Raw genomic sequence first — 16,518 nt, 5'->3', positions numbered from 1 at the left:
AAAATAGAGATGAGATAGTTGAGGTTCCTACCTTCCTATAGTTTACAGTTTGGTGGTGAATTCCTAACCAGAACACCTTTTGAATCTTAAGAAAGCTCTGGAAGTTTATTCTCAGTATCATGTAAGTTCATAGGACAATTTTAAACAACTTGTCTAGATTATACAGTAGAAGGAATAGTTTTGTCATAATTTTAGAGACTTTATAAGCCAAGATGATCTGTTTCAGTTGGGGGCATGTGCATTTGTTTGTTTACATGGAGTACACGAGTATATATAGTCCCATGTCCCTGGATGATGAGTTATCCAGGGCTTATAACTTATCTAGCCTAATTGGCTTGCATTGCTCTAAAGGGAAATTGTTTTATTTATAATTAATATTCCATAAAACAATCTATTTCGTCAAAGAAGAAACTATATCTTAAAATTATTATTTTAAGAAGCTCAAAAGATTTTAGAGACATATTTTCACTTTTTTGCATGTGTGGTCACAGATAAATAGCGAGGAATTTGTAGCCCCATAATTTCCTGTGGTGTCCATTTATAGGTATCATTGCATGTTTTTGAGTGCTTGTCTCACAGTGTATAAGAGCTAACTTCAGCTGTGATAACTTGTGCATGGAAATATAACAGACTGCAAAATGAAATCTTTGCAAAATATAGACATTTGGTCTAATTATGTCTTTGTTACATTATATATACATGGGTCTCCCTCCAATGATTGATATACATTTATATAAATTCTCCCGTTGCTGTATTCTTCAGCTCAGTTTTTTTCAGCTCTTTTATTTTTATACAAAGCTCCAAGAACGAGCACGAATGATTAGACAAAGAAAACTGGAAATCTAATTCCTGGCAATCATTTGAAAAGAATACATCAGCTTGGAAAATGCCTATGATAGCCTGTGATTTCCTTTGCAAAAACTTAGTACCAATATGTTATGCTGGTAAGGAATCAATTTTATGCTTTTCTTTATATTAGAGTGAAAATTAGTGGGAAGAGAATACACTCTGTACGAGGTAGCAATAAAATATTTTCAGTTTAATTGCTTCTATTAGTTCCTCACTATATGTTTTCTCGCTGCTTGCTTTTCATTTGTGCATGGTTTTCCTTTTTCAAAAATTCCTTCACAATTACCTTCATGATCATAGGCTTTCTGGAGGATAAATCTTACACTGAGTTTTTGTGAATCGAGTTGTTATAGCTGTAAGTAGGCTTTATTCCATTTATAAGGAAATTTGATTTTAGTTGAATGGCTCACATTGGAATAAACATACGGAGTTATGTTCATAGGAGCCAGAATCTAGTGAGAGGACAAATTGGACCCATTCTTGCCACCAGACTCCTTACCGTCATATTTTCAAGGGACATTAACTCTTAAGACAGTTTCGCAGAAGCCACTTGAGACCTTTTTAGCAATCTTTATGACATGTGTACTTTTGACCAATACTATCTCTTGTTCATTTTTTTTCTTCTGTAATTTACCCTCCTTCTTGGGTAAGATCTGATCCGAGAGCAGCATTACTTTGTTGAAATTTTACTTAGCCCAACTCTGGAGAATTATTTTTAAGTTTCTACAGAATAGATGTACTTTGATTTTAATACAAGTGTATGACATCCTGAGGAGCTCTTAGTGTTTCCTTCTCCTTTATGATCACTTGATGATCGCGGCTTATTAGTATCAATGATATAGGTCAGAGAATACTGGAGCAGAACAGGATCTTCAAGACTATAGTTCTAGCCCCTTTGTGATATAGCTGGGGAAACTGAGGCCCAATGAACTACACCTGTGATTTCATAGCCAGTTCATAATAAATCTGAGACTAGAATCAGATCTGGAAGGCATAGCTCTTTACAATATTCTGGACTGCTTCATTAGTTAAGAAAGTCATAATAAGAAAACACAAAGCAAGCATTCATTCCCATTTTTCTGTCCCTGTATCAGGTAGTTGGTATTTACCCTTGTGGTTTCAGTGTAAAGTCCTATTTCTTTAAGCTCATCTGGCTACGATTTTCTTCAAGAATGTTGATAATTCTTCCTCAGATTCATGTATCTGAGAAAGAAGCAAGTAATATTTTCAGAATTATCAATGTAGAAGAAAGCAGAAGACACAAATCTTTCTCTCTCTCACTGACAGATATGACTAATACCATATTTCTAAGTCTGACTTAGAAATTCTCCACACTTCCAGAATATTTGTTTGAAATTGCTAGTTTCATAGATTAAAAAAAGGTAAATATGGGCAGTTTCATGTGGTTCAACCTTATAGGTCATGGCACTGCACAAGCCTTTACAGTTTACACAGTTAGTTTAGAACTTCACGAAAATGTTAGGAAGTTGTCAGGACGGAGATTTATTAGCTCTGAAGTGGTAATGCAGAGAAACACCCTCAGATTAATTAAATTCAGATAGATTAAATCACTTTTCTAAGTTCTCACGTCTCATTGCAGAACTTGTCTCAGTTCTAGTCTCAGTGTGTAATTCTCTGGTCCAGACATTTTTTTCATAAGTGAAAGATGATTTCTGCATGTTGTCTTATTCAACCCTTGGTCCAAGAGAAGCCCCAAGATGTAATATCCACACAAGAAGTCGAAGCCATTGTTCTTTAGTTGGTAATAAATTGCTTCCCTACTAATTTGTATTCTGGCATCTTCTTTAAGATGATCTCAATTCTTGCTGGTGAGATGGCTTACTAAATCTCAGCACTGACCAAGTGAAAATTGCTTTGTTCCTTTGCAAGGAGTAACCAAATGTGATTCAAAAGCCATCTGGGCAGTAATTCCCAAACAGTTCATGGGGTTGCACAACCCTTAGGAAAATAAGAGGATTTGTTCCTGGCATCCTTGTGTCATAATTGATTTCTTCATTATGCAAAAGTTGCTTTCGTGAGTTTGATATGTGCATTTCTAGGCCAAGTTTGTGACTGAAAGGATTAGGATATTTATCCATCACAATCTGGGCACATGCAAAATGCTCATTAGTAGTTCTCTACAAAGGCATGATGACACAGCCCCCAGACTGATAAGATCATATTTCTTCATACTTCAGAGTTAGGCTAGACAGGAACAGTAATGAGGTATCATAATTGGGCAGATGACATTTTACAAAAGATTGAAGTTACTTCTTGTCTCTGCATTCTTTTTTGCAATTAATTGAGTCCAATATGCCAAGCACCATACTAAGCGTCTTGACCTACCTTGTCTCAGTAGTCCTCAACTGAGTAACTTGTGGAACTTCTTAAAAGTATATGTATGCCTGGGTCCCAGCCTGGTCTCAGAAAGGATCCGGGAAAATGCATTTTTTTAAAGTTCCACGGGTGATTCTAATAGTTCTAGATATTTACCATTGCCTTCTCTCATTTCTTCTTCATAAAAATCTTGGGAAGTCATCTCTGAGTAATCTTAAAGGAAGGTAAAGAGGAAGGAACAAAAATAGCCGTGTGGCATTCTGTTCTGACTATACTATGATCATGAAGGTAGAAGGATGTGTTTCTGTATTCAGTTGATGTGAATATATGAAGTCCTAAGCCTTCATCTTTTCTTTTCTCTGGTTCCTCTCTGCAGTCTCCTTTCAGCCTGCTTCAGGAATGAGCTTGTGGAGCCCCGGAGAGAAAGCCCGAGGCAATCTGACGTCTTCTTTAGACATTCCAGCCCCCCAAACCGATCAGTGTACCCATAGAGCCCCATCTCTGTATTTTGAGCGTTATGTGTTTGTTGTGTTTCCGTGTGTGTGTGTGTGTGTGTGTGTGTGTGTGTGTGTGTGTGTATCAAGCTCTCGTAGCCAGGACTTGAAGACACTTTGGCTCAGAGACCCAACTGCTCAAAGGCACACAGCCACTAGTAAGAAAATCTTTGAAGGGACTCAAAACCGTACAAGAAAGGACATTTTCTGCAGATTCTGTATCCTTAGATCTAGCATTGGTCCATCAGGAACCCGTGTGTCTGTCTGTGAGCTTTTGTGTTGTTTCTTGGGAGGGAGGAGCTCAGGTTGGGAAGAGGGGCATTACGATGTTTATTGGAACCCTTTTCTGTTACCTTCTGTTGTGTTTCTAAAACTCATGAAGAAGCTTTTGAGCAGGTCTCAAACTTAAGATGTCTTTTTAAGAAAAGGAGAAAAAAAGTTGTTATTGTCTGGGCAGAAGTAAACTGTAGGTGACTGAGAGACTCAGGCCCTTTTAATGCTGGTCATGCAATGATACTGCAAATAGTAACAAGCTAAGGTGTCAAGTGTACTGCTGGGCAGAGAGGTAATAACTACCATGAGTAGCCACTGCGGGGAATGATTTTTTCTTCTTTTTGAGAACTTGCATTATCAGTATCCTCCCCTCATATGTAGTAGAAAGTTCATTAATTCTGTGTCAGGTCCTGCCACTGCCACCCCATGTCAGCATCTGATGTGATAGTCTTCCTTGCTTTTGGAAACACTCCAAAATTTGTGTTTGGACCCCAAGGCAGGTAAACCTCTTTTGTCATTTTAAGAGGAGGGTAAAACTACCCCAGTAATATTCTTTCAGGCAGTCATATATCATTCTTCCATGTCCACAATGGAATTCAAAGTCCTCTCACCAAATCTATAATTAACTCCTTTGATTGGAGCTCCGTAAAATCAGCCATATCACTGACACTGTTCAAATTGCCTTGTCCAGGACATGTATGCTTTATTTAAGTGATGTCCAAGCAGACACATTTTTAAATCAACACTCCTGGCCTAAAAATTAAAGACAGGAAGAGTAGATAATTTTTCTTTTTTGGTTCAAAGACTTTAGAGAATCTATTTCCATTTTAAATCATATTTTAAAATAATAGTATAAAGACTAAAAAAATCTGCTCCCCACACCAGGTCACCAGCTCTTTATTCTTTGTCACCACAGCAATGATTTCTTGTTATTGAGGCTGTTGCTTTATGGATGTGTGATTTTAATTTTCAATAAACTTTTGCATCTTGGTTTATCTCGCAGTTTTTCTTTTCTGTCTCTTTTGCTTTTTTTAATTCCTTAAATGCTAGAATATTTTCATTTAAGTGCTTGAAGTACCATGTGTAAGTCTAAAGAACAAGAAGAATAGGTCACTTTGGTTCTGTCTACACTATTGTCATAGTTGGTGTTTTTATTTAAGATACTCTGTATCAAGGTCATCAGTCCTAAAAATAAATTTCAATGCCCATGTTAACTTGAAAATTTATTTTAGCCGTGTGCATGTTTAATTTCATCATAAAGAGCTAGGCACTATAGCATCATTTGTTCACATCTCTGAATAAACCTTGAGTTATATCTTCAGTTGCCAAGTTCACTAGAAGAAATTTAAATCAAATTCCAGTTTATTAAATAAATTGACTTCTGTGACACTGGTGTTAGGAAATATCCAGAAATCTGTAGTGGAACCTGTTGTGCACAGGTTTTAAAAAAAAATTACAATACGTTCTGATCTTTGAATAACAATTTGTAAAAACTTCAAAAACAACCATTCTAAATAAAATTAATATAGTCACTTAGAAAAATACTTAAGAAAAACAAGAAAAATACTTAAGAAAAAACATGTTTATGTTTTAGATAGAAGTATAATAGTAAAATCAGATGATCCTGTTACATTGGCACCGTTTTCAATTAATCTAAAAACTTTCTAATCCCTTTTAAGGAATTCACAAATTCCTTAAAGGGTTAGTGAGTATTTTTAATTTTTTAATGTTGGTTTTTTCTTCCGGAAGTTTTTTTTTCCCTTTCACCTTATTTTTATGGAAGTTTTTAATGTGTTTATAGTGATGTTTATATAAATGCATATATTTGAACTGATGGAAAATATATTATAATTACAGTTGATCTAGCTGGAGAATAAATGCTGCCTTTTGTCTTTAGAAGCAAGATTCCTCAGCTAGAGAGAAAAGTTACATGTGGGGAGGTACTGGGCAAAATTTCGGGGAGGAACAATTCCTTTTCTCATGTTCATGTCTTCCCTTTTTCTGACCTGCCCCATATCCACGGTGTTTTGCTCTACCCCCAATATCCCTTTCCCCTCTCGGATCCCGCCATGCAAAAGTGGTTTGGTAAAATAGATTCACCCTGATGTATTGCCAAATTCCACTAGAGAGTTGCTTTTTCATTAGCAATGGAAGATTTAAGGCCAAAGAAGGAATCCTTTGGTGGAATTCTAGGACAGATTGTAGGACAATGTCCAGGGCACTTACATAATCTCCTTTAATCTTCATAGCAAGTCTTCTGGAGTGAGTGTAATGCCTGTTCTACAGATTAAGTAAATGAGACTCCAGAGACCTGTATAATACCCAAAGTCACTTAATTGATTTGTGTCAGATCGAGAATGTGAACTCTGATATTTCGATTGGCTCCAAAATTTATGATCCTTCTTTGTTTGTCTATGGTTTGTGACCTACCTTCCTCAACAATAATGTAAGTGGCTTAAAATAAATGAACTAATAAAATGGTCAAAAATAAAGACCACAAAAGCAGGAGAAAGGAATTGTAACAGGATTTGGAAGAAGACATTCACTATAATTGAGGGTCCAGGGAAAATTCATAGCTCTTAAATACATTTTTACTTTCCTAGTGGTGGGCATTAATGGTTCAAGCAATGCTTCCATTAGCTCTTGCTGTACATTTGACTGATTTGGGAGGATGGGAGAGATATGTAGACATTTCTTTAGGTTACAGAGGACCAACCTGCCTCTGGAGTCTGGGCAACCTGGAATCTTTGTTACTTTGTGGTGGGCAAAGATAGAGAAAGAAGCACCTGGCAAAGCTTCTCTTGGTCACCTTGCCCTGAACGTTCCTGCACTTTGATATGGACTTACAGATGTTCCTAAGTGTATTCAAATGTGCTGACTCTTATGCAAGGCTTCTACACAGGGATGGAGTGGGTTTGAGGATAGCTGGGTCTCCCTTTACTGTATCCCTTGCTCCCTGTTCCATCTTGGTCTCCTATTTCCTCTCACTACTTCACACACTTCTTGATGTAACCTATTGCACTCCACTGTCTTACTTCAGGGAAGGTGTCACAGAATGAAAGGAAACACTCTTGGACTAGGAGCCAAGAAACCTCTCAGCCCATCATTTAGCAATGTGTGACTTGGGCACATTTTTTCTTAGCGTCTTATATTTACCCATCTGTATAACAGGCATAATCATTTCTGCCCATCCCTACCCTGCCATCCCATGTCCTCCTCCACAGGGATGTGAGACTCATTTGGAAAATAGATAAAGGAGAGCTTGGTAACCTGAAGAATCTAACAGTTGGGAGAGTTTATTATATAAACACCCATTTATACAACATGGATCTAAACCTGTCTTCTTGAGAAGGGCTAAAGTGAGAAATCAATACCCTCCTACTTTAAGACAGTGATTCTAAAATGCAGCTGAATTGTCAATTGCACATTAATTGTCATGTTCATTTATGCAAATATAGCATATTGTTTGAATTCCTCTAGCTGTGGCTCTTCAGTGATATGGAATGGAGCCTTCCCTGTTTTGTGTAATTATGGAGAATGCAGAGCGGCAGCTTTGAAGTCCAAGCCTAGCATGACTGTAGCACTCAGGTGTTAGAGCCACTTGTTATTTTTTCAAACATTATTATACCATGTTTGTTTGGAACTTGGATTCATTTACAGAGCCTTCTAAATCTGATACACATACACACACACAAGCAAATAAAACTCAAAGAAACATTTTTCCTCTCTTCTCTAATAAAAATATGGCTGCAGCAAGGAGGAGACAAGTAGGAACAAAATAATACATTTTCTTTGAGGAGTGTAAGCGGGGAGGTTTTCCCCTTTTACATGCTCAGCCCAATCTTCATTCTGTGGTCACAATAATGACTCACTGTAAATGCCTGACGGTGTGTACAGTTCTTCCTCATCTTATCTTTTTTGGTTCTCACCATAGCCCTACAAGGTAGGTTGGATTGTTATTCCCATGTATCCACTACTCTATGAGCTTCTCCGAGATGGTACCATTTCTTATTAGTTTTCCCACCTCTAGCATCTAACTCATGCAGTAAGTGTATATATTTTTAGTTTTTATATATCTTAGTTTTCTGTTGAGGGATATTTACTGGCTTGCACAGGGACCTATAGCTTTCTAACATATGCTGGAGGGAGACTTAAACGTTGTTTTTCTGACTCCATATCCTTCCCCGATTCTAGTAGATATCACTAGTTCTATATTCAAGGGAAAAGTCAGGAATGGCAGTTGAATACGGAATGTCGTATATAATATAATACATAGTATGACAAACCAATTCTAGTAAATTTCCAAACTGAAGTAATGCTGAATGGAAAACTGTTTTGTTTTGTTTTTTTTCTTTGTCTCTCAAGAGACTTATGGAAACTTAACAGAACAGTTGTTTGGACTCCCGAGTTCCCCTTGTGTGGAGAGGCTGTTGACATTCCGATGGGTTCCCTCATGGCCCATGAACAGCTAAGCTGAGAAAGCATGTTTCCGTGTTGAGACCTCTGCATGATGGCAGATTGTGCTACCAGATGCCCTGTTTGACTGGCTTTGTGGTTATTTTCTGCATATGCCCAAATGGCCTAGGAAGCTATAGGTGAAACGCCTCAGCTGCAATTTAGCTTGGCGTCTCCATGTCTTTCATAAGCCTTTGGGTCTTCACTCAGTTCTTTTCCCTTATTGATTTTCACATTGAAAGGGATGGAGAAAACAATAGAGGGGAAAAGAGGATGCAATGATTTCCCCTCACAAAGGAGATGCCTTAGGAAGATATTCAGCTTTGTCCTCTGCTCATGTAGGAAACACACGATTTGATGATAGCCTTGTGATCCCTGCTGAGGTAGGAGAGATTCTCAGATAGAAATGCAAATAAGTTCCTGTCATTGTTCTGGAGGAATATTTTTGCAAGTGTACAGTTAAGGCTGTGTTTTAATATGAGACCCGTTGGAAATGACCAGTCCCCACTCTTCAGTGTCCTGTGCTCACCATCCTTCCCGTGTTTGTGTTCCCAGGACCTCGATGCAGTCTCAGTCTTCCTATGGTAACAGCTCCCCACCTCTGAACAAAATGAACAGCATGAACAAGCTGCCTTCCGTGAGCCAGCTTATCAACCCTCAGCAGCGCAACGCCCTCACTCCCACCACCATTCCCGATGGCATGGGAGCCAACAGTAAGAGCATCTCCCTTTAGCTGCAGCTGGAGGACCAAGAGGGCTAGTGTAGGGGAAGACTTTGCTCTGGGATGGGGGGAAGGCTTGCTCTGAAGCTACGTGAGAGGCACAGTGGACAGGACAGATCAAAGTTAAGTGGCTTAAATTTCTCACGGTGAACTTTTTCTCACTTGTAAGATGTATGGTTCATTACAAAGCACACTGGTAGAGACAGAGAAGGCTGTTCCTTTAGTAGGGATAAGGATCTCTGTGAAAAAGAACAGTCCACTTCCTGCCAACCCGGATGGGGACCCACCTTCTACATTCTTTGAGATAGTCAAAAGGAAATATGTCCAACTTGTGGGAAGTAGCATAGTGTGGTGGACTTAAAATCTAGAGAAATGGATGGTAGTCTGGACTCTATTGCAGCATTAGCTGCATAACTCTGGACAAGTCACCTCTCTGCTCTAATGCTCAGTTTTCCATTCATAAAATTATCACTCTGCACAGTTAACAGTTTATGCATCTGTGGCCCTACACTTTTGGGCTTCTCAACTCATCTATTCCATCCTATACACAGTTATTAAAGAATTGACATAGGGAAAGGAGTCTCCCTTTTATTTATTCACACACAGATTCCTCATGTCAACTAAGTATAACTATAAGAGACAATGTGAGAATCGGGCCTCGACATGGATGATGATTGGTGCACAGCTTTGCTGTAAATATAATTAGCTTGTCCACTAGAACTTAACCTAGCAGAGTGGATACCCAAACTTGAAAGGAAAAAAGGATGGTAAAAATGCAGAAGGGATGCAAAAGCCTAAATACTGTCCATGTATCCTATAATCACCCTCATAAAACAGTGCCTCAGTCTTGTCCTAGAAATTGTTCATTATTTTGATCAAGCCTTTAAACTTGCATTTCACTGTTGCCTTGAAGAGACTGGGTTTTCTTAAAGAAGTTAAGGGAGGCTAAGATTATGACTCTTTCTGGTTCTGATAGCACATGTTTAGATTTTAATGAGATAAGAGATATATGAGGTTTGGTTACCTGGTATGACAACGAAGACATTAGAGCCAGACTGCTCTCTCACTAGTGACAAATACATCCTAAGACTCTAAACCTGACCCTTTGGCAGGTCTGCTGCTTTGACAGTAAAAGGAAAAGTAACCATTTATTTTTTGCTTTCTTCCTGGTGACGTCTTAGAGTCCTCAGGTTTTTCTTGAGATGACAAAATAGTGGCAGTGGTAATGATCCTTCACATTTGTGTAACCGTTTACTTACTTTTTCTTATTTATGCTTCATAATTTTCCTCTAATGGCATCAGGAAAGTCAGAGGGGAAACCGATAAGACATGCTAGGCCGATGCTCTTTAGCTGGCTAGTTGGTGGCAGAGGCCTTTCCCCTTTGGCACACTACTGTTCACTGAAGTAGAAGCAAATTACATTCATCTTTTTGTAGATATGTTATTTTGCTCTTTTTTTTTTTTTTTTACCTGAAGACAAAATTTGTTTCATAAATATTATTGGTATTGAGCTTTTCTTCTCTATAAGTGAATGTTTACAGTTTATGGTTCAGTAAGAAACTAATCCAAGTTGGTGGTGTTCCCAAATATAATCCTGAAATGGACCAGAAAAAAGAGCTGGGGTCTTTCATTGCATCCTTCCTTATGAGGCATTTGGTTCCCTACAAATATTGCAATAAATCTCGCATTCCCAAACCAATATTCCAAAGGTCCCTCTCTCATTCACAGGTTTGTTCACTTAAGTTTCCTGAGCATCTGCTCTGTGCCAGGCACTGTGCTCGGGTCTGTGGGGACCCAGACGTGTATAAGGTCTAATCTCCATGCTTAAGGAGACTAGCCTAGTGAGGGAGACAGAAATATAACCCATGAAGACAAATACAAGGGGGACTATGTTAACATCAGGAGCAGCAAGCAATTGGGACAGAGCATTACAAGTAGAGAACAAAGTGGGAAGAGATTGTCCTAAGAGAATGTACCAAGGTCAAGAAGTATGTAATTAGTTTGGAGTTTGGCGACTATTCTGTTCAATGAGATGTAGGGTGCTTAAAGGGGTGTAGTGAGAGATAAGACTGAAAAGGAAGGCTGGTAGATTAGGCCCTTGGTAACATTAAGCCAGGCGAGATGGACCACTGGGATGCTGGTATGTGATGACGGCAGTAACCCTCTCTGTTCTTCCTGCTTCAGTTCCTATGATGGGCACCCACATGCCAATGGCTGGAGACATGAATGGACTCAGCCCCACCCAGGCCCTCCCTCCCCCTCTCTCCATGCCATCCACCTCCCACTGCACACCCCCACCTCCGTACCCCACAGATTGCAGCCTTGTCAGGTGAGTCCACAGCATGTGCCCCTGGGGGCCTGTCCTAAGCATCTCTGGGTGGTGGAGGGTGGACACTGTCGAAGTTAATAGCACAGTTGGAAAGAAAGCAAAGCAGCCCAGTGGTTGAAGTTCAGCCACTGTTATCTCTGATCTATGGAGTCATCAGCAGCGTTTAATCAAAGCAAACCACAACAATCCGCATGGGAAAAAGTGAAAATGTGAGTTGCTAGGCATATAATTTTTCATGCCTGTTTCCCCCATCTTCACTTACTCCCCTCCTCCTCCATCACATTTTTACAGTAAGCTGTGGCCTTCGAATTGGTGCTCAGGGCTGGGGTTCCCAAATGGGCACTCAACTTGCTATCTCGCTCCCTTTCCTGCTCTCTAGGCCTCATAGCTCTCAGCCACCATGGGATCATTATTCTGGAGTTGGATGTCCATAAAAAAGTTTGAATGTTAGTAAAAATGACAGGGACTTTCAAGAACCTGATGGCCTCTTTTGCTTTGTCGTATGGGAACTGGGGACATTCCAGGAAAGGGAGTTCAGATAGCCAGAAGAAAGAAAGGCATGAAGTCTGGAAAATTCTGTTTCCAACAGAGGCAAGCATCGGTGCCCATATCTCATGCCTAGTGCCCTGCTTCGTGTGCAGAATGATTTTTTCATTTGGCTGCTGGAATAATATGCGTTGGTTCCCATGTGATGGATGCAACAGTACTAGCAGGGTCAGAGAGGTGGCAAAGGGCATGGCTCATCAGCCAGCATCTGGCTCTGTGACGGTGGTGGCATCACCAATCTGAGACCAGAGCCGTAAAGGAGGGGGTCTGTATTTTGATGAGGACACCAATCAAAAAGCATGGATGACTTCACGGTATAGTGGCCTACAGTTTTTTCTTAGCCACATAAACCATTCTCAGAAACCCCAGGTATAAACAATTGAAGGAGAGATGCTCTTTTCGAAGTGAAGAGCTAGGAGGCAAGAGGGCTGGAAACCTGAGCACTGGACTCCTTCCTTTCACCCCCTGCAATGGCTCCTAAGACACTGATATGGAACCCCTAGAATTCCACCAGTCACCATTTGAAAAACCTCTGCTCTGCAGGCATCTTTAAACAGTTGATTTTAATTTTATAGACCTAAAGTTCGTGTCCCTAATCATCCCCAGACCTCCAATCCAAGGCCCCACATATATTTTATCTGCCCCTAATCTCTTATGTAGGGCATCCCAGGGCAAAATGTTGGGTTTTCCTTTATCTTGCCAATGCAGTTGGGGTGAACTTTCTTTTTCTGTTTCCTCCTTCCTCTTCCCTCCTCCCTCTGCAGTTTCTTAGCGAGGTTGGGCTGTTCATCATGTCTGGACTATTTCACGACCCAGGGGCTGACCACCATCTATCAGATTGAGCATTACTCCATGGATGTAAGTAACCGTTAGACTTTTCTCTTGAGTTTTATTCCGTAAATTCCTCCCTCTGGTGACATTCACCTTGTAGTTGAATCCCCTCTGTTTTTTTGTCCTACCCCCAGTCCTCAGTTTTGCTGGGACCCATAACCATATTAGAAAGATTCCCAGGCCTCCGCCTCTACATATGAGAAGCTCAGGATCCGTGGTCCTCAGCTTCTCTGATCAGTCAGCAGTTGTCTATTGCGTGCATACTATATGCAGAGTGGGAGTGAGATCTGATTCCCACCTTCAAGGAATGTATGATCTCTAAAGAATTCAGAGGACTTTTTGGTTGTTCTCATTAACTGGTGTAAGACCCCAGGGAGGAGAGCAGGAATCAGGTGATGTTATTCTCACTTTAAAACATGGAGAGACGACAACATGGTCATTTGCCATGATGGGTTGATGACAGAACCAGCAATAGAACCCTGAGATGTAAGCTTCTGGTCTTTAACTCTATTGATTGGCCTTTTCTGCCTTTCTTTAAAATAGGATGTCACAGAGGATTGAGCTGTGCCTCTCGATTAGAACCATATGTTCATTCATGGTCAATTCTACCAGAATAGGACCCAGCCATCCCTGATCACTGGGAAAGATCACTGGTCATGGGTTCAAGTCCCAACTATGCTTCTTAGTGGTAATGAGAACTTGGGGTTATCACTTGGCTTCTCTGGGCCTCAGTTAATCAAATTAGGTTCAAAATCATTGCCTTCTGGCTCTGATAGTCTTGGAAGCAAGCTGGATAGGAGGGGACATTTTCTTGCTTCCTACAGCACTTCTTGAACTACTGTTCACGACGGGGTGGGAGCTCATTTTGTTCTGGTTTACAACAATCTGGTTTTCCTCCCAGGCTGCTCTTCATGCTGCTCTCTTTGGGGTTCACTATCCTCCTTTCTAGCTTCCAGAGGGCCCTTTGGGCTGGTGGAAGAAGATACTCTCTGTCTCTGCTGCCGCTTCTGTAGTTGGGACCTCTTTTTGCCCCCCCCCCCCCCCTTGAGCACCGATGCTAGAGACGTCCCTGCAAGCGTGAGAGCACCTCTGCCCTCTGGTGACAAGTATATGCTGTGCTGCCCCTATGCCCACCCCTCTCCACTCCCTCAATCACCCCTGGCTGCTGCGCCCTGATGGAAGAAATTATAAGTAAAAGCTATAGAGAAAGCTTCAGGAGTACGTTCCGACAAGTTTCAGAGAACTTTACAATGATGTCCATCCATTGAAGGCAGTTTGACACAAGACGGTGTGTAGCCCTGTGTCTGAGAGCCTTACATGATGGAACAGGAAATGTGTCCCTTCCCTCTTTTGTAAAGTTTTACCTTCAAGTGGCTCACTGTCCCCACTGGGGAGTATGTCAGGATGCCCCTTTGGCTGCTAGGATCTGCTGATGCTCTCCACAAATCTATCTCTGCTGGTGTTGGCTAGGTCCTGGGCCAGGCTCTGGGCCACAGCTTTCTCACCTGTCAGTATAAGTTAAAATCTATCCAGAGAGTAATGCAGATTAATGGAGCCTAGTGTACAGAGAGTTTGGGACTTATTGGGAGTTTCAGAAGCATAAAGAACTATGCTCACTTATCTATTTGTGGAATAACTTCTTTATAATGTATTCTTCTGCTAGAATAGGAAATTGGAGTACCCACACGGCACATTTCCAAATTAGGAAATATTGGGAGGCTATCTGATTTCCGCATCCTCACTTCAGCTTCTTCCTGCTCATCACTGGAAATAGACACCTCCTTTTCCACTTGTCTCTCAACACCAGTCTCAGTTACTTCACATACCTCCCTGGAAAAGGAATATGGTTAAATTTTGGAGTTGTTATAAGTATTCCCTCTAAGATGCAAGGATGGGTTAATCATGGTGTAACATAGTAATAATTCAGATGATTTAAGATTTACATAGTGTGCTTTATAATTTGCAAAATACTTTCATATCCACATTTGCATATGAGTCCACAGTATGTGTTGACCTAAAAAGGAACTGTATCCCATTTTACCAATGAGGAAACTGAGGCCAGTAGAAAATAAGTGACTTAATGAAGGTCTAGAGCCAGTCAGTGACAGAATAAGAACTTCTGTCAAGGTCTTCTGATTCTAAGCACAATGTTCTTTCTACCTACCACACTGCTCCATAAAAAACGCGAGCCAACGCTAAAACAAGCTAATGAGGAGCTAGTGCAGGTAAACAGAGATGTGACCACAGTTAGTTAAGATCAACCATCCTTGTAATGCCTTCTACCCCCAACCACAGAACATGGACACGTACTCTGTATTTTGATACCCTGATTTATCCAAACACCAAGAAACCTTTTGGCCATTAGGGCAGTTTTAGGCTCAGAGGCGGTCCTGAATCCACAGTTCATTCACTTAATTGTGTAACTTTAGAATTATCAACCTCTCTGACCTTCAGCTTTTCTGTCTATAAAATAGGTGGAATAATATCTACCACTAATCTTAGCATTAAATGAGATCATGAATAAAAAATAAGTAGTTCAACCCCTGGCATGTCGAAAGTGTTCAATATCTGTTTGTAATCTTTTGTTCCCATCTCCTCATTTGAGAAGTGGTGGCATTCCATTAATATCTTTCTTCCAGTGATTAGAGCGAGGTAGATTTGAGAGTTGGAAGTTTCCTTTACCTGATGTTTTTGTTTGGGGATTTGTGTTCTCTGATCTAAATATTACCTCTATTTTACCACTGAAGAAACTGAGACCAATAGAGAATAAGTAAAATGCTACCTACAAGAAGAGATGGCACCTCAAGCCTGTATATCTGTGGTTGGTTACATATATGCCAAAGATTAATAAAGAGCTAATTTTATTTTCCAATGTAGAGTTCAGTAAATGCAGGTCAGTTAAAGCCGAGCATTGGGGAATGACAGAATGGTGTGGACTAAATTCAGTTTGTCTCTTTGTCTTAATTCTTCCTGATTTGCTTCCCCATTGCACAGGATTTGGCAAGTCTAAAAATCCCTGAGCAATTCCGACATGCCATCTGGAAAGGCATCCTGGATCACCGGCAGCTCCACGACTTCTCATCCCCTCCCCACCTCCTGCGGACCCCAAGTGGTGCCTCCACAGTCAGTGTGGGCTCCAGTGAGACCCGGGGCGAGCGTGTAATTGATGCCGTGCGCTTCACCCTCCGCCAGACCATCTCCTTCCCACCCCGCGATGAGTGGAATGACTTCAACTTTGACATGGATGCTCGTCGCAACAAGCAACAGCGCATCAAAGAGGAGGGGGAGTGAGATGAGCGTTGCGGTTCGAGCTCTTTCCGTCTTCCCACCCCCTAACCCCACTACCAGGCACCACTGTTTGACCAGCCAAGCATTCTTCCTAGCTCCTCTCCTTCCTCTTTTCAGTCAGGTTTCTTAAGGGAAGGAGAAGGAAGAGGCTACTTTTTACCTAATGTGCAACCTGGCATCTGATTCTGATTCTGGCTTTAAGCCTTCAGGTCTCTTGCTTGCAGGACTGTAATTGTCATGGCTAGGTAGAAGTGAGCAAAAAAGCAGTGGGTGTCTCCTTAAGCTGCAGAGGTCTCTCCTTGACTTTTATAAAGCATTTTCACCCTTATAGTCTAAGACTATATATATAAATATATAAATATACAGTATATATTTTTGGGTGGGGGGCATTGAGT

At 40.7% G+C, this 16,518-nt stretch overlaps 1 protein-coding gene across 5 annotated transcripts in view; it reads left to right on the top strand.

Moving 5' to 3' along the window:
* The window catches only part of TP63 (tumor protein p63), a 220,224-nt gene extending 204,098 nt beyond the window's left edge, over nt 1-16,126 (top strand). For 2 of the 5 annotated variants that reach the window (XM_061193281.1, XM_061193280.1), the window contains exons 11-14: nt 8,964-9,121; nt 11,314-11,458; nt 12,769-12,862; nt 15,830-16,126. In XM_061193281.1, the coding sequence (XP_061049264.1) occupies nt 8,964-9,121; nt 11,314-11,458; nt 12,769-12,862; nt 15,830-16,126 (694 nt within the window). Of the gene's footprint in view, nt 1-3,562; nt 3,678-8,963; nt 9,122-11,313; nt 11,459-12,768; nt 12,863-15,829 lie in introns of those variants that run through there. The other 3 variants (XM_061193282.1, XM_061193284.1, XM_061193283.1) reach the window with 2 other exon arrangements.
* The last annotated feature ends 392 nt before the right edge of the window (nt 16,127-16,518 follow it).

This window comes from Eubalaena glacialis, chromosome 6, assembly GCF_028564815.1.
Source record: "Eubalaena glacialis isolate mEubGla1 chromosome 6, mEubGla1.1.hap2.+ XY, whole genome shotgun sequence".
In the NCBI taxonomy this organism is placed as follows: Eukaryota; Metazoa; Chordata; class Mammalia; order Artiodactyla; family Balaenidae; genus Eubalaena; species Eubalaena glacialis.
This window is presented reverse-complemented; position numbering and strand designations above follow the sequence as displayed.